General features: G+C 40.1%; 1 protein-coding gene across 9 annotated transcripts in view; it reads right to left on the bottom strand.

Annotated features, from left to right (window-relative positions):
• LOC109478787 (E3 ubiquitin-protein ligase UBR3-like) overlaps positions 1 to 21086 on the bottom strand; it is a 37361-nt gene extending 16275 nt beyond the window's left edge. For 7 of the 9 annotated variants that reach the window (XM_019780576.1, XM_019780580.1, XM_019780583.1 and 4 more), the window contains exons 1-27: positions 20839 to 21086; positions 18961 to 19174; positions 14846 to 14988; positions 14013 to 14159; positions 13509 to 13619; positions 12775 to 12908; positions 12101 to 12329; positions 11316 to 11495; positions 10970 to 11103; positions 10721 to 10807; positions 10446 to 10511; positions 9363 to 9452; positions 8734 to 8862; positions 8239 to 8291; positions 7814 to 8033; positions 6990 to 7058; positions 6599 to 6665; positions 6318 to 6414; positions 5715 to 5862; positions 5056 to 5160; positions 4653 to 4732; positions 3571 to 4170; positions 3245 to 3333; positions 2568 to 2717; positions 2019 to 2149; positions 1538 to 1648; positions 1091 to 1291 (exon numbers count right to left, since the gene is read on the bottom strand). In XM_019780576.1, the coding sequence (XP_019636135.1) occupies positions 1091 to 1291; positions 1538 to 1648; positions 2019 to 2149; positions 2568 to 2717; positions 3245 to 3333; positions 3571 to 4170; positions 4653 to 4732; positions 5056 to 5160; positions 5715 to 5862; positions 6318 to 6414; positions 6599 to 6665; positions 6990 to 7058; positions 7814 to 8033; positions 8239 to 8291; positions 8734 to 8862; positions 9363 to 9452; positions 10446 to 10511; positions 10721 to 10807; positions 10970 to 11103; positions 11316 to 11495; positions 12101 to 12329; positions 12775 to 12908; positions 13509 to 13619; positions 14013 to 14159; positions 14846 to 14988; positions 18961 to 19174; positions 20839 to 21067 (4014 nt within the window). In that variant the 5' untranslated portion in view covers positions 21068 to 21086. The remainder of the gene's footprint in view (positions 1 to 1090; positions 1292 to 1537; positions 1649 to 2018; positions 2150 to 2567; positions 2718 to 3244; positions 3334 to 3570; positions 4171 to 4652; positions 4733 to 5055; positions 5161 to 5714; positions 5863 to 6317; positions 6415 to 6598; positions 6666 to 6989; positions 7059 to 7813; positions 8034 to 8238; positions 8292 to 8733; positions 8863 to 9362; positions 9453 to 10445; positions 10512 to 10720; positions 10808 to 10969; positions 11104 to 11315; positions 11496 to 12100; positions 12330 to 12774; positions 12909 to 13508; positions 13620 to 14012; positions 14160 to 14845; positions 14989 to 18960; positions 19175 to 20838) is intronic. The other 2 variants (XM_019780579.1, XM_019780578.1) reach the window with 2 other exon arrangements.
• Positions 21087 to 23206: the final 2120 nt, after the last annotated feature.

Here is a 23206-nt window from a genome sequence, read left to right as displayed (position 1 = left end):
TTGGCTATCATTTGTAGCATCTGTCAGCTCATTGGAAGAATTAGACATCTCTTCGGCTTCTACATGTCCCTCGTCATCCTGCAGCAATGCACTATCCCCTCACATCTCTTGAAATCATATGAGGGATAAATCATTTCTGTTTGGGAGGGGTAGGTAGGGGCAGCAGGGTGCATACTTAAAGAGCAGGTCTATGGTATCTAGTAGCTTTGAAGTTCGTAACCAAGGTTCAGTGACATCACTGATCCTGTTGACATTTTCTTTGCTGTGCACAAGACTTGATGACAGATGTTGGTGACATCCATGCATATCAAGGTCATTATATTTGCTAATATGATTACATGGCCCTAAAAAGAGTACCAGAGGAATCACCAATAATTGTGAGTAATAAGTGTAAGTTAAGGGGGAAGCATGTGTGAGTAAGCAAGGATCCTATTTTATTGCTAGAGGCAAGTTAGAAGGATGGAGGTATTCATCTGGATATTATTCTCGTCAACAAAAAGTTTCCCAAAAGTCTACATACAGACAACAACACATATGCATGCACAAAAAAATCAGGCAATACAAGAGGCAAATGCACTGACAGTTTCTTTAAATGGCAGACTTCTAACATAATGATAATTATAGAAATATCAGAAATGAATTTTCAACAAATGTGAAAGTAGTCTACTCTTCACATCTTCATTACAAAGGCATACTGAATTATAAAATTACTGAATGATAAAAATTCATAGCTCACCTTAAAGTTAAATAATTAGTTACTGTAGATCATATGATAACAAAAAAGGTAATATTTGCAAAGCAAATGCATAATGATAACCGTCCCATGGTCTAGCCCAGCAAACTACTGCACTGTTTATTCTAAGTCAAATACATTCATGTGCACAGTGAACAGCCCCAGGCCCTCCAACTCTGCCCTGCTACATAATGTAACCCAACACCACAGGGTGTCTGCTCCAGCACCAGTTACCGTGGTGACAGACGTCTGGTCCAGGTCATTGACCTTATTTGTTTGGAACAGAAGAAGAAGAAACTGAGCAAACATAGTATGTTTTCCTTTTCTGCAAAGGTAAACATAACAGTTCAAACCGACCTGTTCAGATTTGATCTGCTCTTTAGCAGGAGTGGTTTTCTTGTGAGACCCGTATCTCTTCTTCTCCAGGACGACCTTCTGTAGCGGGTGCTGATGTGGTTGGCATGGCAACACAGAGTTGGCCAGCTGTCTGCAGAGGGGGCAGGTGAACTCTCCCTTGTCCACATCGATGTTCTGGGTGGTGTGCTGGTAATCTGGGGACTGAGAAGGACCAGGAATGGATTGAACAGGATTGGGGTAAGAAGAGGGGAAAAGATTGCAGAGGAAGGTTGATGTTCACATAAAATGCTGAAAACACACAAGATGGACAACAAGAAAAAAATTTGATGCCCAAAAAATTTCCATGCATTGTGGACCTCAGAAAGTGTGGTATCTTCCTTTTGCTTCACTATTTACACAAAAGTGTACTGTATAGCATCAGATAGCAGGATAAATGTGTGTACTTACCCTTAGGGACCGTATGTAGGACTTGTGGCAGTCAGAATGGAGGAAGTGTCCACAGGACTGTACATAAACCCCTCCAAACCACCCCACACTCACAGACTGGAGGCAGGAACTCTGCAGATTCAACACACAGTAAATATATTTCCCTGGACTACATTGAAAGCTTCACTCTGTAAACACAGGTTCATCATCATATAGATTTGAAATGCTGCAATCTATGACAAGCATGCATCTGGCTACAAATGCAATCCATGCACAATCCTTTACATCTGCCAAGGTTACATTGTACTTATCTAGCATTTGTTGGTCAGAATGTTGTTTAGTAACTCAGCTAGCTCAATAACTTAAAGATGGGTTTCTGTTGGTACATGTTGACCTTCAAAAAATGATGGAAAGAAAAGTTCTCACAGAGACTTTTTCATCAATATGAGATGTTGTAAGTTTAACACTTGATATATCTGTGTACTGTGTGGATCCTTCTCACCATTTGGAAGTTATCCTGCATGACTGTCTGTCTGAGGTCGTAGGTGTTTCCACAGTTTAACATGTCCAAGGTCATCCCATCACTGCAGGGGAGCCGTGGGGGGTCATCTTTGGACGACCTGTGTCCCAACACTAAACACAGAGGACCAATCAGAAATAACATTTAAATACAAGGGACCAATCAGACATAACTTTTAAACACGAGGGACCAATCACACATAACTTTTAAACACAAGGGAGCAATCAGACGTAATTTTAAAATACAAAGGACCAATCAGACATAACTTTTCATCTAACTACAGGCAGAAACTTTAACACGGTATACAGAATTTGAAAGACACTGTATTCTATTACCAATGGATTCAAGAAGAAGTTCCGCTTTGTGCTGTATTCCATTGTACTAATGATAAAAAATTTAAAGGAATTTCAAAGAATGATAGTTTCACAAAATTACTACAAAACTTGTATAAAGCGTAACACTCAGACATATACTGGCTACATTTTAGTCTTCTAGTCTTAGAGTTAAATTCTAGTCTTTGACTGGACTGACCACTGGATGCCAGCAGTAGGACCACCCTTCCTATCGGCCTGTCCGGAGTGGACGGGTCAGTCTGACCACAAATCACACAGTCGTACAGCTCCTCCTCTACTACTTCCTTCTCAGGGGACTCAGCTGATGCACCCTCTCCAGAGTCATCTTCTGTTGATAACATTTCGACATTCATAAGTTATAAGCATACCTATTCCTTTTGTTCCAACACAAGAATAAATGTTCTCACCTAGAGCTTTTGAGCAATCACTCTGGTCTTCTTCAGTAGACTGACCCAGTGAGATTTGTCATGTGGCTTCTCTAAAGTGTGACGTCAACACTGGGTCAAAGGTATCTGGTAAACAATTTTAATCCCTGTCGCAGTTGAGTGAAGGGTTATGGGACCTGATGAAAAAAGCTTCCACCATCTTATGAAAGTTCCCGTGATGGAGGTTGACATTGGTTTCTAGATACCTTTGACCCAGTGTTGATGTCACACTTCACCTAAGCCATGTGACAAGCCACACTGGGTCAGTCTACTGAGGAAGACCAGAGTAATTGGTTGAAAGCTCTAGGTGAGAAAAATTCTTTGTAATGGAATGAAAGTTCTACCTTTAAACATGTACATGTATTGTAACTACTAAGACATGTCCTAGTGTATGAAGACACACAAATAAACAAGTTTTCCTGGAACTTGCCTTCCATGCTGGTGGATTCCAGGAAGGTTCTCTGCTTGGCGGCAAACTCAGCCAGCAGCTTGGCCTGTTTGTCACGGGCCTTTCTTCTCCTAAACAATCAATAATAACAATGTTTTAATAACCAATGTTACAGTACCAATTCTTTCATTCTATAAACTTTCACATAAGATATCAAGTAACAAAAAGATTATGAAAGTTCTCAATCTGTTAAACAAAAACCTGAGCATTGTGGCATATAAGAGCCACAGCGCCATATCTAAATACTATGTTTCACTGATACTTTCGTCTTGATTTTATCAATCATATCAAAACAGGAACAGTATTACCTCTCTTCCCTGTCACCCCCATCTGAAGCCCTTCTCTGGAGTTTCTTCGGAGCCGTCTTACAACAGAGCTGCTTCAGCTTGTCCAGGTTCTCCTGGCACGTTGATGCGATCCTGTCCAGTAGTCTGCCGATGACACGAGCTCCGTCCCGCGCCTTGTGCCTTCTCGCGCCCCTGCTCCACTTCAGGTCTGCGTCCTCCCAAGTCTCGGGCGGCTGGTAGTGCTCCGAGTCCTTCGACAGCTTGTCGTGCAGCTTAACCAACATGGACAGTATGCTTTGTTTCACCTCCATTTTCAGCTCGTTTGACGAACTTGTCGTGTCCATCGGCTCACTACCACTTGTGTCTTCACAACTACTTGAACCCTGGTCCCTAGACTCACTACTCGTACTGGCATCGGGACTTTTCCTGGTCTGACCTTCGCGTGACCTTGTCACGACAACGTTGCCGCCTCGTACGACAGTCGGTGCCAGGGTGAAGCCGAGACGGCTGGGACTGGGAGACGCGGTGTCCATGTCTTCTTCGTTTTCCTCGGGGATGTCTTCCAGGTCTTCCATAGACTCTTGCTGAGGCAGGGGTACTGTAATGTACTGTATCTCATGTCTGGGGGAGGAGAAGTATGGATAAGTTTCACAAATTTCCACAAGGCCACACCAATCTAATTTGTTGGTTCTTCGATTTTTTTTAAGACAAAAGAATAAAGCGACAGGGCAGAAAAAAAAACCAGGCCTAGGCATACTATAATAATAGCCCCAAATTCTATGATAAGTGCCATGAAGTCAACATACATTGTACGAGGCAAGTTTAAAATCTAAACAATGAGCTTTAAGCTTTTAATCAAATCACTGCATTGGTAGATGGGAAAACTGTAACATGTAAAGATATAGCAAACAATGTCATTACACTAAGATTAATCAACAAGCAAAATGTGCCCCTTAAAATGCAAGAATACCATTTCAGAGGGTCAAGATTTAAAAATTTTCCAAGGGGAGCATGCCCCTAGACAAGTGACATGACGAAAAAAAATTCTGGCTGGCTAGAACACTGGTCTCAAGGTAAGTAATATATAATATAGTACAGTTTACCTGAGGTTAGTGAGGATATTGCTGGAAGGAAACCACTGCTCCCATCTCTTGTCTGGAACTCGGTCTGCCACGTCATCCTTCTGCACAGTTACAGAAAACACTGAACTTCAGGGATGTGCCATCTTAAACTCACACTGAACTTCACAGATGTGCCATCTTAAACTCACACAAGAATTATTAGTAACACATAAATTAAAAAAAAAATCCTACGTGTCATCAAAGTTCATCTGTGTTTACATGTTTAAAGTTAAAACTTTTGTTCCAACACATTCTCACCCAGAGCTTTCAACCAGTCACTCTGGTCTTCCTCAGTAGACTGACCCAGTGAGACTTGTCACATTTTTGTGTTTGAACAAAAACTTGAACTTTAAACATGACATAATTTATAGCAGGTGTTACATACCGCAGTTGAAGATGGTTTGTTGCACATTGGGTCCACTGCCATGTCCAACAGGTAGATACACAGGTAGATAATGGGCTCAGGCAGAGACTGGGACAGGGTCAATGCCTAAGGGAGGAAAGAAAAGTAGGTTAAGAAATAAAGTTCAAGTCTGAATAGCTCTGATACACACAAATATGATATTGCCTGTAGTGGCAAAGTGTTGTATAGGGCACACAGTATCTGTCCTTGGTGCTAAATGACAGTGAAACTTGAATATTCTTGTCCTTGGTGCTGAATGAGTTTTCCATAAGAAATAGAGCCTGTATTTGTTGCTGATTAGGCTGCATATTTGCTAATTGATACATGTAGGTTATTGAGAGAACTGAGAGAAATGTCATAATGGTCCTGTCCTTGGTGCTGAATACTGTTGGTCAACTTTCTAAAATCTGTATTGTAGTTGCTTAAAGAGGACAAAATTTGCAATTTGATGATTTAAAAAGGTAACTCATAGGTATGGATGGCTTTCAGTACTAAAGTTTGTTGTACTTTTCCTTGTTTATTTTTTTATAGACTTTTCTGTGTGTGCTTGTTTAGGGTCATAATGCATGCGAAGCTGGTGTGTTACGACAAAGTACCAGCTATACAGATACAGATACAGACATACAGGTAAGTCCCCCTACCTTCCAGAGTATGCAGAAGATGAGCCCATGAAGGGTCTTGCTGTTGAGGATCTTCCTGACCCCCTGGTAGGTGTGCAGGACCTTCTGCAGTTGGCGGAACGGAGGCCAGGGGGACTCGCTGCCTTCCACAAGTCCAGCCTGCTTCATACTGAAGGAGAATACACACAATGTAGATTGAATCTTTTGTCATGTTTACCGAAGGAAAACACATTGTTTTTGCTCTGTTTCCTCTTCTTCTCCAAACCAATAAGGTCAATGACCTGAACCAGATATCTGTTGCCATGGTAACTGGTGTTGGGTTACATCATGTTGCAATCTTATAGCTGGAGTGATTTAGACTCCTGCCTGACCATATTAACAGAGCAAACCCTATGTGAACGTAAACATAAATAAATAATATGCATTTGCTTTGCAAATGTTACCTTCTAGTTAACTAATTTTCAGTTGATTTTCCACAACCAAATCTCATTTTAGATGGCTGTTTCTTTTATTTTCTTTCCTCACGTACAGAAACAGCAGAGAGTTGACTACAAACTCCAAGTCTGAGAGAAATTAAAACAAAATTGAAATTGGCTGGGAAATCAGTAGAGTAGAATGCCTTACTGTGTAGTATATCTGTCCATGGCAGTTTGGAAGTCCCTCCTGTGAACAGCTCTCACCAGGATGAAGATGGGGTCAAATTCCTGCTCCCATACAGAGGCTGCAACAAGGATTTCATGGTAAATATCTTTCAAATGTAGTATCTTTCAATAAATTTGAACAAAATAAATAAGAATGGGAAATATTACATAGAAAAAAGTCCTATACTTTATAATAGGAATATTACAGTGACAATATACTCCTACCTAAGGCCACGCCAACTTAATCAATTGTACAATATTTACCTTTAGGTGTGTATGTGCCCTGCTGCATTCCTCCTGCTTCAAAGTTGGGTGCCTTGAAGTCTGCAACCTACGATTAAAAAGTCATTTAGATCTTTTTTTGCAACACTGAAACTTTCATCTAAATTCTACCACTCATTTCAATGGAAGTCTGCTATGGTGAAATCTAACAAACGTTATATTAGCTGCATGAAAATGCTATCAAAGAAACATGCAAAAAATGGTATACAAATGCAGCCAGAACCAATATTCTTCTGGCTTTGGAAAAATAAACCAAGGTTGCACAAAGGAAAAACACAGGATGAATTAGATCTGCATATTTTTTCTACATGATGAAATAACAAATTAATTAATGAAATTTTTCTTAGGGATTTGACTGATGGTTAAGACTTACCTCCTTTAAGGTTGCCTCGAAGTCTTTCATCTGGTTACTGCCGGTCGTTCTCTCCGGCATCTTGGGATGCTAAGGAAAGTGTTACTTAAGGGGTCAAACTTTCCTTGTGTTGGCATGCATGTACTCATTCCTACAAGGAGAATACTATAAGGTAGTTTGTAAAAAAAATCCAGGCAGGGTAAAGTTTGACAGCTCAACATGCAATGTCTTGATATGTGTTTTCTGTGAATGGTTGTCATACTAGTAATCAGGCATGTAGAAAATGTGCACACACTTACTATTCCCCTCCCCACAGTCAATTCTACATCAAGCAAATTTTAACAGTTATTGTGGAAATGAATAGCATGGGTTTGCTTAAAATCACATATTTAATTGTAGCAGTAGACCACACCGATTTAATTAATTGGTTCTTGGATTTGCTTGCTTCCTTCAGGTTCTGAATCAACCTCAAAATGCTCATATTTTGGCCCAAAAAGTTGAAGAAAGCTCCTTGCCTTCCTAGTTGTTACAGACAAGTTTGTCCATCTATCAATGCCTTGGTTTGATTAAAAGGTTAAAATTCATTGTAAACAGCCTGGTATATATGTTGACTACACGACACATATTGTAGCTTTTGGGGCTATCAGAGGATGCCTACGTCTGTTTGTTTTTTTTGCCTTGTCAATTCATATTTTTTTCTGAAAAATCTGAGAACCAACAAATATTATGGTGTGGCCATAAGGTAGAAAATCAATTCTTCATTCATCATGCAAGACTTAAGTACAAAATGAAATTTAGGAATACTGAGAACATACGGAGCTGTTCTGTTACTAAGTGAAGGATACTAAGTCCATGAGCTGGCTGTGTGTTCTGTCACTCATACACAGCTGGGAGACCATCTCCTGTCGCAGCAGGTCACGCTCGTTCAGCCCGAGGTGCGTGCGGGCGGACTGCAGCGTACAGAGCAGCAGCAGCGCCCCCTGCAGCATCGACAGCTCCTGCTCGGGGTTCATGGGAAGGGCCGACGGCACCACGGCCAATGACAGGAACTCATCCACGGAAAATCTGGGGGTGAGATGAGAGAAGAATGGTGATTGGTCACAACAAATTGGCACCACAGCCAATGACAGGAACTCATCCACAGAAAATCTGGGAGTGAGATGAGAGAGGAATGCTGATTGGTCACAACAAATTGGCACCACAGCCAATGACAGGAACTCATCCACGGAAATACAGATATACTTTATAAGCATGAAAAAGATAGTTTTACCTTTCCAGGACAGTTCTTACAAAGTAGTCTGGGTCCAGTCTGGAAGCACACAGCTAAGAAGTTCACAAGAAAAGCTGTTATTAACTAGAATATTGCTGCAATCATTCCATGAGGCAAATATAATGTACTTCAGACTGTCACAGGATTTTCATACTTTCCTGCTGATACCAATCATATCACTATTCAATATTACAGTTTACAACACAAAATTACGAAATGAAAAGAGCTGAAAACAAAGTGTATCCATTTGTTGATTTTGATAAAAATGCTGGAAATCCTCTAATAAATAAAAAAACATATTTTCAATGACATACAACAGTTTTGCTCTTAGGGCAGATAAATTACTACATTTTTGTAATAATTCCATGGAGCAAATACAATATACTTTAACCAACTATGACTGGATACACTTCAAGGTCGGAACAAACTCTTCTAAAATAATTGGCCTTGCATGATTTTGATATTTTTGTGTAAGTGTAAGAAAGTTGTGCATACCTGTAGCAGGTAGAGATCCAGGTCGATCATGGAGCAGCAGAAGTGACACTGCACGTAGGTCATGGCCTGACCTTTGATCTGCAGACCGTTACGGACCCACATGCCGCTGTGGATCTCACACAGGGCCACCTGTCAAATACAGGCACTCTTTATGTATAATACAACCAAAGATACCAGTTACTTTGTGGCTTTTACTACGGTAACCTAGAAGGACAAAAAATACTATACATAATGAATTATCATACAAAACTCAAAATAAAAGAGAATACAAACACAGCTTTGCCAGAAAAAGGGATTTTCTGAAATGAACACCCAGCGAAGATTTTGGACACTTGACCAACAGTATTCAGCACCAAGGACAGAACCATGTTCATAACTTGTATAATTTAAGTATTTATAAGATAATTTTCATTTGGTTGTACATTGGTTTTCAGCTCAGTTTGTTGAACTGTGACAAACCAATAAAGACATCTTGTATCTTGTACTACCAGTCCAACAATAATCTCAGTTAACAAGATGCAGCTAAGTGCCTTCTGTCTGCTCTCTATAAACTGAAGTCCACTTGTCATGAAATGAACATCCATGCAGATTATGTTATCTTGAAGTAATTCTGGATGAGTAAAGTTGACCTGTATCTGCAGTGGATGTGCCATGAGTTTGATGAGGAAGTCTGGATCACCCAGGATGGTGTCAATGTTGATGGCACCGTTCCTCACAGCCTATAGGACAAATAAGTACATTTATGGTGAACTCGTTTTTGACCATTTCCAAAATCATATCCAGTTGCTTGAGTACAATACCTCCAATGATAACAGCAGCAGAAACTGTTTTTTTGGCATATGATGAACTTCCCAATGTATTCTGAAAATGGTGCTGATTAGGGGTGGGTACCAGTTTGGCATGATCAGGTTAGAGTCCAGGTACTTTTATTTATTTATTTATTTATGACGATTTACCACATTTGTGGAAGGATTGACATAACAGGTGACTATCACCTTTTCAAAGATGTCAAACCTGAGACCAGATTGTAATGTTTGAACCACTCACACCGGGAAGGTCCCCTACTCTTTTCGATAAGTGTGGTGGGTTCTTTAACGTGCGTGGGGTGTGGCTCTCCCAAACACAGGACCTCCATTTAACGTCCTATCCGAGGGACGTCCCTAGCCGAAGCTAGGTACTCATTTTCACCTGAGCGAAGTGAGGAAAGTCGTGTAAAGTACCTTTCCCAAGGGTACAACGTCGCGGCGCATGTTCGGACTTGTTCGGGTACGACCCGGAATCGAACCCAGGTCTCCCCGTTTCATAGTCCAGTGATGTACCACTACACCACACGACGCAACGGTACAGGTCCAGAAGTTCAGGTTCAGATGCAGACCTGAGCCTGAACGATTTTCAGTTTGTTAGACTTGGTTCCTGGACCTATCACTGGGTTGGATATGGTCCAGCCAAACCGGTACCCACCCTTAGATCTATATTTGAGCTGTCATAACAAATAACATGCACTTAGTCTTATACATTAAAGCATGAACTTATGAAAAACATACACCTGACTGTTAGGGTCAGTATAATTTACTTTAAGACAGTATCAGTGGTAATACCATATACATAATTATGTAGGTCACAAATCTATATAATATATATATATAGTAAGTACTATATACAAATATACTTTTTACTATATACACTGTAATAATATACACTTGCCCACATACCTGGCTGATAAACACTGCCAAATGTCTGTGTAGAGGGAAGTGGAAGGATACCTGGAGTGGTGGTGGCTGGGAGGATGGAGAGATAAACACATAATGTCATTCTGTCAAGTGTAAAAATACTTCCAGTTCTTCCACAATCTTTGTAGAATCTCTTTAAGTTAACAAAAGATCTGCTATCAAGAAGCCAAATGCTAAAGTGAAACAATAAATTCATTTCCTATAATTTCATTGTCATCATGATCAAGTTGGCTATAAAAGATAAAAAATTTCCTTACCGTTTCCTGAAAGCAGATGGCATCAAACCAGTCCTGTAGTGTGGTCAGGCAGCTGTCTATAACTGCCCTGCACAGGTGGTCAGTGTTCTGGACAATACAAAATTTTTTTCAATCATCAGTATGTAAAACTGTTCACAGTAACAAAAGAGTTGAACATCAAGAGCAATGGAATATATGGCATGTCATCCAAAAGCAATGAGAGGAAATATCTATAGACTAATAAACCCAAACTTGGGGACATCAGAAGACCTTTTGTTTGCAGTGTCCCACGAGGGTCCACATGGGGGAGGCACAGGCTTCCAGTTCTGCTGAAAAGGCGGCGTAGTAGGTGTTGGGCTCAAACTCCACATGGTGCTCCAACTCCCGCACATTCAAGTTCATACCTGGAACAGAAAGAGAATGGTAAGGGTACCCTTTAAGACTCACGAACATGCAAATGAGGTAATTTTTGATGTAGCAAGCAACAGTACAGGTATGTAGAAAAACGTATTTCAAGGCCTGCACGTGCTATTTTTATGTCATATTTTAAAGATTTGGTCAAAATGTTCAAGGCATGTGTGGGGCTATGGGATTGGCCTACTGATCTGTCACTCACCAGTAAAAAGTGACACAAACTCCGCCCACATGCTGAGGAGGGCGGAGTTAGACATAAACATGGCGGCCGTGGAGCGGTGGGACAGGATGTTGATGAGGTCACTGACAAGCGGCCAATAGCGGTGGTCCTTCAGGGTGGAGGAGGAGCAGTTCACCACCATGTGGAAGTTGTGATCAGGATCTAGGAAAGAAAATATACACCTTATTGCACATAAATTGTACAAGGAACATCGTATGACCATCTTATACAGACCATGTAGTACAGGATTTCAATGTGCTTTACAGTCAAAAGTCTAGCATAAACAATAAAGTTTCTAGCATTTTGGCATCCAATATGTACTAGCTCATTATTCTTTGAGTTGGAGAACATTGGCCAATTCAGCATGTAAAGGTATGGAAAGAGATTCATTGAATTTTTGCCCCTCAAAATTTGCCCTTGTGGGTCAAGGTTTCAAAATTTTCCCTTGAGAATGGCTCTGGACACCCTTTAGTATTGTCGCAATTACATGGCGCTCTTCATGATGCTATGTCAAACAAACAAAAAATTCTAGGATGGCTAGAAACACATGTGAACTTTCCTGCTGACATACCATGTAATGCACTCTGTATCTGTATCATTCTGTATTTTAGAAACTTTAATGATTTTCTAACAGTTTCTAACAGTTTTCTAACGGTTTTCTAACTGTTTTCTAATGAAAATCTAATGATAATCTAAGCCCAAAATTCTTACACGTTGGTAACGATGTACCGGGTTAACTACATTGTACAACAGTAACGATACTGTACCATGTAATGCACTCTGTATCTGTATGTTCTCCATCATGTGCACGAGTGCGGCTAACACGATCTCCAGCAGCTGGTGTGTCTCCACCATCTGTCGTGTCAGGTCCTCGTTACTGAACAGCTGCACGCTGATGTGCACCACACGGTTGGACATGGTGTCCGCGTCGCTCGCCTTCACCAGAACCACCGAGATCCGCGAGTAGTGCTGCACGAACGTCCGCGTGAACGCGTCCTGCGTGGAACAGGGGAACACAAGTTAACCTTCTCCCTGCTGCCTAACCCATAAACAATTGGCAGCCAAATGATACCTTCAGTGTTCTAAAGGTTAAAGAAAGGTACATTGTAGCAAGGTAAGGATATATGACATTTGCCTAAGTAAGAATGAATGAAGTAAGGAAGGAAGCTTAAGGAAGGAAGGAAGGAAGGAATAAAGGAAGGAAGGAAGGATGGATGAAGGAAGGAAGGAAGGAAGGAAGGAAGGAAGGAAGGAAGGAAGGAACTGATTAAGAAATATATGAAGCAGCAAAAAAATGACTAAATATCTTTCCCAATAAAACAAATGTGTTCCATAAAGGGTTTGAAATTTCCTTCCCTTTAGGTTTAATATAATTGTAACAGCTCTAATTCAAAACACATCATTAATTAGACAGATAGATAAGTGATGTGTTGTATGTCACCTTATAGTCATTATCTGGCAGCATCTGGAGTAGTAGGGTGACCATCTTCTGTGGGAACTCATACTTCAGAGTCCAGAACATCAACTCTTCTAGAAACGTCTGATGCACCAGTTCTCCCTTCAGCGCTGCTATCCCTGGGATTAACACAGTTAAAAATCGTGCGTAGAGTTTAGAATTTAGAGACAAAAGTTTTGTTCCAACGCAAGAGAAATCATTCTCATCTAGAGCTGTTGACCAGTCACTCTGGTCTTCTTTAATAGACTGACCCAGTGAGACTTGTCATGTGGCTTCTCTGAAGTGTGACGTCAACACTGGGTCTCTGACTCTGAGTCTGAATGATTCGTTTATCTTGTTCTTGGATGATGCAATGGCCTATGGCCAATATATACAGTTTTGTTCCAGTAATCAATTAGTGTCTTTCATAATTGGCAAAAAACAGAAATTCCACAAACTCAAATTCCTCGTAACTGTTCTGACATTATTTCCCTAGACTGTTTGCGCCAGCTGCAGAATTTCTGGCCTTAGCGGCATTTCCAGGACATTTGCCAACCCTGTCAGAGCCACTTAGACCATGTGGGTCTCTAAAGGAAACATTGATATCCACTATAGGTCTTGTTGTTTTGCCAAAGGTTCACATGATGTACATGCATGTTTTTGTACATTGTTGTTTTGCCATTAGGTTGATAATGCACAGAAAGATGTCTACTAAGGCAGGGATATAGGAAACTAAGTACCTTCCATGGAGAAAGGTGGTGGAGGGGCGGGGATGGTGGCCAGGGCACCCTGGTAGTTCTCTTGGCTCTTCTGCTGGTACTGTTGTCTTTTGTGGTCAGAGGGAGTGGACCCTATGACAACAACATCAACAACAATAACAAACACATGATTCTTTATATGGAATAAAGCACAAACTATGTTGTAAAGATATATGACTCTGTACATTGTAGTTTGGATGAAGGCTGCTAGGGTTTACTCTATTGCAACAAGAACACTGAAATATTGTAGAAATCAAACACAATCATGATTTTTGATACATGTATGAAAGAAAGCACAAACTATATGCAAGCAAACATGCAGTTTGGAAAAATGCGGCTAGGGTGCTCTACTGCAACAAGAACCCTCTTGTTTAAAATTGTTAAAAATGTTTAACATCTAAACCCAAAATATTTCAAGAATATTTCCACCCTACGATTCAGTCATTACTTCTCTTGTTACTCTTAAAAAGACGTAGACGGCCTTACCGTAAGTGAAGTTCTTGTAAGTTTGTGGGTTGGTTAGGAAGTGTGTCAGGACCTTCCTCATGGCAGCTCCCATCCTGGTTAAGTCATGCAGGTAACTCAGGACACTGTCTGCATCATGTACCGCATCCATGTCTGCTTCATACCCATCTACAATCACAGCATCACACAAAAAAATCTCATTTACACAATCACTCATAGCTTTTATGATGCTTTACACAGAGTCCTGCAAAATACAGGGTGGACATACTAGTATTAGTACATAGGAGACCTGGACATGGAAGGACATCCAAAAATCTGAATAGAAGTTAATGCCAAAGGTTATGATTTTTCAATACTGTAACTCTTTTATTTTTTCATGGTACTTTAAATTTATGTTTACAATTTTCATAGTCCCTTTTGTACCATGAACTTATTATTACGTAACCGTTATCAAATCAGTTGTCTTTCTTCCCCCTCCCCATCTGCTTGTACCAATAAGATTAAGTTCTGTAATTCAAGTAATGAATTTCAAAGTTTTAATCTAACCACTGCATTTAGATGGATGGAAAACTGTAACAACTCTAAAGAGAAGGGACTTCCTTCAACTGTTGTGGCCAAAATATGAGCATTTTGAAGTTGATTCAGAGGCAGAAATGTTTTTTTTTTTGCAAATCAGAAAAAGATGAAGCGTGTGCATCCGCATGATCCAACAAATCAAATTGGTATGGCCTGATCATATCAGCCTCCAATAAGCACTGGTTTAATAGAAGACATGACAATAACTTTACAAGGTAAACATGCTACAGCAGATGCCATGCTAGTGAGAAGCCCCAGGCACAGAGAGGGGAACTCGCCTGTACCGGGTCTACAGTGGTCGCGGAAGTGCTGGACAACTCGGAGCAGGATCCGCGGGATGATCGCCTCGGCCACCGCCAGGACGTCGTGCGGACAGGGCGGAACGTTCATGTTTCTCCCAGGGCCGTGTCTGTGACAGAACCTGTGGAGGTCAAGGGCAACAATACTTAACACCTTAGCATAGCATTGACTTGACTTGACTTATAGTATCTAACATCCACCAGGATATATTGGGACACCAGGATGCATGTGCACCTTATATTGCACCTAAATTTTTCGAAGATTTACGTACATTTTGTATGTAAAGATGTTAACTGTATAGTAGTATACAGCATATTCTTAATAACATTTTTTTAAATACATTGTTATGTTTACCAAAGGAAAACTTATTGTTTTTGTGTAGTTTCTTCCTCTTCAGTAAGTAAGGTCAATGGCCTGATCCAGACGTCTGTCACCATGGTGTTGGGTTACATCATGTTGCAATTTTATAGCAGGAGGGATTTAGACTCCTGTCAATGTGTTAATGTGTTTGAGTAAGAATTCATAAAGCAGACCATATGCGAAGGTAAACATTATGCATTTGCTTTGTGAATGCTACCTGTCTAGTTAATATTGTACTTTAATTTATCTTATATGGTGCATCCAGAAAAATCTTCGTGCGCCCAATTTTTTAGGTTGGGTGTACCAGTGTACCTATTCCCAAAAATGAATTTCGAGCCCTGTCCACTAATATAATTCAGCCAGGTTGCATAAATCTGACACCCTTAAAACATTAACATAGTATGAATATTAACAAGACTTATATTATGTAGTTCCTCTGGTAACAACTGTAATATCATGTGAAGTACATGTGTATTCAAGTGGTGGGAAATTCACTGCATTTTTCAAATACACTGTTTTTCAAAGTGGCAGACATATGTAACCCAGTGGGAAAATGTTCATGGTGGTTTAACTATCTAGTAGCCTGGGTGCCATCCCCAGTAGTATATTCGCAAACTCTATAACTGGGTCTGGACTTGCACACATATGTAGCGTCTGGAGTCTAAATATTCGTTCAGATTTTGAACGAGCGCGCTGATTGGTCCTACTCGTCTAAGCCCTTTTTGGGGTATGTACATATTAGGTAAGGGCCGTTCGGACGTCTGAACGGCGACGTTAGCGTCCGTTCGAACGTCCGAACGCCTTATCATCAACATGTCCGACGGCGAACCGAACGCTAAAGCGCACATGATATAGCCGTAGTCAGTCTTTCCGCGATAAATCATCAACATGGCTGACGCACAAGCCGCTCAGCTCACGGAGGTTGATGTTGACCTCGCAATCACGTCCGTTTTGGACGATTTAGACGGAATATCGTCGCTCAAAAATGAGCAAAAAGATGCATTGAATAATTTCGTTCGTGATGTTTTGGGCGTCCTACCGGTAAAAAAAGAACGCACCGAGAAAAGGAACACTCGCGCGAAGATCTGTGTTTACAAAACAACAAACATCACTTGAATAATGCAGGCGCGCCATTGGCCGTCGCCTCTGAGGCTCAGCCAATCAAATGAAGCCCCGCTGCTCGGGCTAGCTCATTACGTGACGTCATGACCAATCGTTTTATATGTGATCAAGTCCAGACCCAGTTATAGAGTTTGCGAATATACTACTGGGGATGGTACCCAGGCTAACTATCTAGGGCATTGTGGCCTATATACATGTAGATATGGTGAAGACAAACATCATAATTCAAAATTAGGCCATGCCAATTTAATTTCTTGGTTAACAGATTTTTCTAGAAAAATAATGGAGCAGGCGGGTGGAAAAAATAAAAAATAAAAACAAGCCTATAGGCATCCTATTATGGCCCAAAATGGTACGAAGCCATGAAGCCAACACACCAGGCTGATTCAAAATTTAAACAATGAATTTTGAACTTTTAATGATACCATTGCATTGAAAGATGGAATAACTGTAACAACTAGGAAGAAAAGGACTGTTCTCAACTGTTCAGGGCAAAATATGAGCATTTTGCAGTTGATTCTGATTTTTTTTTTTTTTTTGCAAATCAGAAAAAAATGAAGCGGGCAAATCCGTTAACCAACAAATTAAATTAGTGTGGCCTTACTGGATAATGAATGTGGTATCTATTGGAGTCAAGGCTAGGCCACTAAATATTTAATATTCTACCTACATGCTGACATTAACACCGACATATGTAGTTCACGCGGCAATACAAACTGTGAAAATGTAATATCGCAAGATAATTACCTTAATTATAATACTAGAACAGTACCACCAAGATATTGGCAATAAAATCTCATGGCAATAAAATCTCATGGTGCAGCTACCTTGGGATACTAATATTGCACACGCCATTTGTTTTAGGTTAATTGAAGCATATCATGCATGTATTTTATGTTCATACACGTATAAAATCTCTCCCTCTCTGAAAATCTTGAGGTGGGAATGGGCACATGAAAAATTAGCCCATGAAAACTTGCACGTAAAAAATTTGCACATGAAAAATTGGAAGTACTTTTAAAAACAGATTTTTAAAGTCAATATTTTAGTACATGTATCTACATGTACATACTACAATGTAAGTTGAAATAACACTGTCCCAAAAAATGAATGTATATCGGTATGCATGGAGGAAACATACCGAAAATTGTGAGGGAAAACGGTTACTGGTAGGATCCTGGGTTGATTTTTTTGGTACTACCCAGAAAATTAAGGACTCATCTTGCTGGGGCTTGTTTCTGTCCTGTTTTAACAGTAAAAATTCACACCTGAAGTTTGAAATGCTGAAGGCTAATATGTGCGACAGTATGTACCAATAACATAAAGATTTTAAGCAGAATATTTCCAGTTTTGCTGCCCTGAAATTCATTGCATTGGATGCCTTTAATAGGTGTGCTTAACAGGAGAGTATGATGATTGTCATCAGACACAAGGATGATACTAGAGATGCCACTCTATCACTCTGCTGGGAGAATCTATCAGTCTTAACTGTTAATCACATTACTGATGGCACCTTTTACTGTAAAGGTTCTAAATCATTCATATCTGTCAGCAGAAAACGAATGCCAATGATACATCTTATAGTATGAGATATAATGCAATAAGCTATCTTTTTTTATGTTTTTCAAGTACATAATATTACATAGTATACAGGAACAGAAGCAGATACAAAGCAGGAACAGAAATACTGAATGGTAGTATTCTACTGTGGGATGTTGTTTTGGGTGCCTTACACATGCTTATGTCAACATACCCTTCTAAAACATTGCGGAAGAAAAACAAAACATTGAAACAGCTGCTCAACAAAAAACAGAAAACCAGACAATGTTTTGAAACAGCAAATTTTGACATTGCATTTTACACCTTTGAAAACAGTATACTAATACGAATAGAATCTCTACAAATTATGGATAATGTCAAAGAAACACAGTCAGCTTTAAAAAGCAAATGATTGCTATTAATAATGTTAGTGAACTACAACATTTATGTTCAAGATTGCATGTACAAGCGATATTGAAGACACAGACAATACAACATTCTTGTGTCTGGGACTATAAATATTAAAAAGCAGACCCATTAGTATTTGTGACACATGGGCTCAGGTCAACAATGTGTCATGTAAAGGAGCAGCTGACATTGGTATTTTCTAAATACGGCAGTCTTGTTAGGGCTGGACATATCACGGAGTCAGATCCACGGGTCATTGCAATCTTGTTGACCTTGCAATGATAAAATAACCGTAGGGTCAAGACCAGGAACATTAAGATCTGTTTTGTACGTTTATCATAACAGAATAGACTTTTGTGCTCTAGATTATAATCATTGTCCTAGTAGTAGTGTGCGTAGTCCTGCTGTTAGCAACCTAGCTTCTGGACTAAGAGGTTGAGAGTTTGAATCCCGGCCGTTGTCACTCTGTTCTGCGAATGCTACCTAATGTAACCCAACACCACAAGGTGTCTGCTACAGCACCAGTTACCATGGTGACAGACGTCTGGTCCAGGTCATTGACCTTATGTGTTTGGTGAAGAAGAAGAAGAAACAGAGCACAGACAATATGTTTTCCTTCCTTGAAGGTAAACATAAACATAAGAAACAGAGACAAAAGGATTACCCAGAAGTCTTCATAACGCTGGTATCTCCGCAGTCGCACGCGCCTCCGGCCTGACTACGGAACATGTTGAAGTCGTGTCCGGCGTGATTCCCCGCCTGGAAACAGTCCGCACACAGCGACATGCACGGTGAGATCCCACATGTCCGACATCTGTACGCGACAAAGTTGGCCGTCCATACCAACCCACAGGTGGTGGCATTGTCATGTCTTCTCACTACGAAAAGGAAACAGCAAAACAGACATCAGTGACTATCATTTTATCAGGTTGGTAAGTCACTGAATAAATACTCTCTTTTTGCACAACCAAGAGGTTTATTTGAAGTTAACGTTTCGGTGACTGTATCTGTATAGCTGTTATAACTGCCCTTCGTCATAACACACCAGCTTCGCAGGCACGCTAGCGGAGGCAGCTGGCTACATTACACCAAACAACTTGTTACACCTAACCTTTGAAAATCTAACTCTAAACCACAGTCTTAAAAAGTAGAAGTTAATTGTGGTAAATAACAATCATCTACATATTACGCTCCTGTATTTTTGGAACCGCAGTGTACATTATAGATTAACTGTTTCTTGTAACTGTTGTTTACTTTACTTGACAACAATTACAAATATATCATGATCACACTCTTTAAGTTGTACATTTGGGACCGTATTGTGGATATTGTTCCTTGTAAACATGCACTGACAGCGACACTTGTGCTGTGCAATGTGAACCAGTCAGAATTGCCCTGAGGAAGTTGACAGACGGAAACGTCGGCTGAATAAAACAACCAGTTGACGTGTAAAAAGAGTCTCTTCATATAATTATTCAGTGCATGCACCACAATCTTCAACCTGTCTGAACACATTATCCTGCCATGATTGGTAATGACAGGTTAGGAGGTTACAATTCTTCCACTTCAATACCTTCACAATGTAGTAGTGAATGTGCACAGAATTTCCTCATTGGGGCCTACATGTTAAAATCAGCACTCTCAAATGAAGCTGCAGTTTGGAAGACAACTGCTAGGGGTCACCTTTTTTTACCATAGTCATCCATTTGCCTATCATAAATCCATTTCAATAAAATATCTAATTATAAGCTATCCTGTCAAAGTCTACAAACTAAATGTTTGGTATAATCATGTTAGTACTTACAATAAAATACAAAACAAAAAAACAAAACAATACTGATAAAACATAATAATTATAGTATAGTAATCTCCGTGATGAAAGTAAACAAAGCAAAACACAAGTGGAAAATAGAAATTCATTATACATGTACATGTATTTTCTTCTGTGACAATGACATGAATATAAGACAGTGGATGACTACAGTACAAGGGACTCAGAGATGGCAGACTTCACCTATACTAGATGGAACACGTACAAATGCATAGACAAACGGGTAGATGTAGACTTACACAAACATGCGTGCCAAAAACAACACTTCACTTTGAAGCTTGTGATATTGACAAGACCCACAGGTGTCCTGTGTTGGTGACATATTGCATCATCTGGATGACCACATTATGACATTAAAACAACATCATCATGTAGTCCATGTCATGATGACACCCCAATTAAGGGTCAATTAACATAATACCTTCGATTTATTTTCCAAATCAACGGAATAACAGATCGCCAGCGTCGGTGCAAAGCATATTTTTCGGTTGTAAATTTCATCCTAAAATTTCAACGTGGGCATCTTCCTTGACTACAGACGTAAATACCCTTTTAAAAAACTGCTTATTCAATGCATCCTATTATATCTTAAATATTCAAGGTCGTCTATAAGACTTGGAAGTCCCTTGGGAGTGTTATTGTTGTTATTCTTGCTGAAGTATCTGGCTCTAAACGGAAGATACCAGTGAAGAAATCTGATCCGTGCCCTACCAATTTTGGCGAAGTCCTCTGGTGTGTCTCCCCCCGCCACCAACCATTGCAGCCATTCGAGGTTCTCCGGGTCATCGATGGCCCTCTCCGGGCTCAAGATGTGCTCCAGGAGGTTGTGCAAGTCTTGGTGTCCCTGAAGACGCGATGTCTCGGAGTCTGAGGAGAGGAAAGCCTTGAGATAGGCGGCGGTTCGGCGCTTTCCCCGACTTATCAGCTGAGCCGCCGCCATCTTGGTTTGTTGTGTTCGCGGCTCGCCGGGAATGTCGTGACGTCAATGGCGGGAGTTTTCAATGGCGTGCGCGCTGTCTGACATGTTACCGGTAAGGCCACAGCAAGTAAATTTTATGGATGACATCCTCCGCAGACTCCGAATTAAATGCGATAGGGCGAATAAAACGAGGCGGACAAAAAAAAGATTCCCACATTTTCAAACTTTGATATCATAAACTTTATTAAACAAGAAATGATACCTACATTGGGCAAGTATACTGCCAAGTGCCAACTATTACAACATTCATCTGTCACTGAAATACAAGTTTTCAATCATTGTACAAATGGTTTTGATTCAATGTCAGAGATCATCACATATATACATCCACCATCACATATAAAGGGAATGAAATACATCACTGCATCAAAAGTAATTAATAATGAAAGATAAAACATTAAATCGGAGCCTTGTCTTTTTCTCATAATATTCATCTGCACCCATGCACGTTCCCAGAAGATGTCATCCATATTATCATATCAACATGGCCTAAAATGAACAAAAACATTTAAATCTGAATCAGTTAGAGAGAAAACGAAGTAAACAAATACAATATACTTATACTAATTCGACCTGTTGTCATTAATATTCCACAAAAGAATAGATACACATTGGCAACAACACTGAGGTATTCAAGCCTATATGTATGTCGTCTCAAATTCATGATGTGAAATAGCTATATAGGGCCCTGAACATGTCAGAGACTTTTTAAAACAGTAAATAGCTACAAGTATCTAGGCACAAATATAACCATGCATTAGAATGGCATCGAAATTATAGTCTTCATCTTTCGGATCATATGCATATATCGAACATTTGTGCTTTGTAAATCAAACGTTCAGGCTCTAAGCTCAAATTTTTTTGACAACGTTGATTTCATTCATAGATTTAAAACTTCGTCTGTTTTAATATTTGCAAATTAACATTTGAAACGCATTACGTATACATGTATAGCTACACGGAAACAATATTCACTGTATGCAGTCTATGCATGATAGCGGTGGAGTCATCATGACTAAGAAAAAACCTGCATCAGATCATACTTGAGTGGATGCTCTGCGGTGCACTTGTGAGGCCCTAGGGGGCGCCTCTACTCCATCGGCCATCATCTCCCGCTTAGTCAGTAACGTGCACGTATAGCACACCAAGGAAACGAGAAAAATCCCCCACAATACAGTCATAGTGCCGAAAAACCACAACACCTCCATCGCAAATTAAATTCAATTCAAATAGTTTGTGCGCAAATTAAGTCGCCACTTAGTAAAACATTTATGATTTTGGCACAAGATATGGTTCAGTTTTTATAAGCATATCATCATCTCGTTATATCGTTATTATAGAGTTGAAGCATTTACGAAGTTCATTTTTCTATTCAATCTTTTTGTTCTGCTCTGTTCTATTCTTTTTATCACAGCAAATGAACTGCCTGTTGTAATTCTTGCCTCAGTAGAAATTAAGCCGAAACGTGGCACACTTCAAACGAGTATTTGATATGACCAGAGCGGCTGCGACACCATTTCATAACCCTTCATCAAGGATTGTCGAGGCTCACATCAACAGATCACCTCACCCAGGCAACAGATCCTGCGATCCACCTCGGTTCCTCTGTTCCAAATCCCTGAGCTGCCTATAAGCAGGTTTTATGGCTCAAAATCTCCATTTCCGACTGAGATGTACGACCTATTTCCGTTTCTGATACTCCGATGCGATTCCCTTGGATTCTATTACTTTGAAGGTTGTGTTACAACGCTGCGTAGGTGTACCGACCTTATTCTTCCAGCGTGCAACGCGTATTCGCTTTCATGCCCTTTTGATATATCTTGCTTTTAGACGTTATCGGTAGACTTCTTGAACTCCAGATCTCTTTTCTGCCGCGCCCGACCACGTCTAGTGAATTCCTTATCACAAAGGCGGAACACGTAATTTCGTACTTCGTCAAAGTCTTTCCCGTGATATAGGTTGCGATCTTTTTCAGTTTCAAACAAACGTTTCTTCTCAAGAGAGTCAGTAAGTAGATTTGTCTACTTGTGATTTAAAAGTTTCTCCTTTTTTATCAAGTATTCCACCGACGTACATATATTCAACGCCAGTGATTTCTTT

The sequence above is a fragment of the Branchiostoma belcheri genome, unplaced genomic scaffold (genome assembly GCF_001625305.1).
Source record: "Branchiostoma belcheri isolate BF01 breed outbred unplaced genomic scaffold, Haploidv18h27 scaffold45, whole genome shotgun sequence".
NCBI lineage: Eukaryota > Metazoa > Chordata > Leptocardii > Amphioxiformes > Branchiostomatidae > Branchiostoma > Branchiostoma belcheri.
The sequence above is the reverse complement of the archived record's forward strand: the minus strand, read 5'-3'. Positions and strand labels throughout refer to the sequence as shown.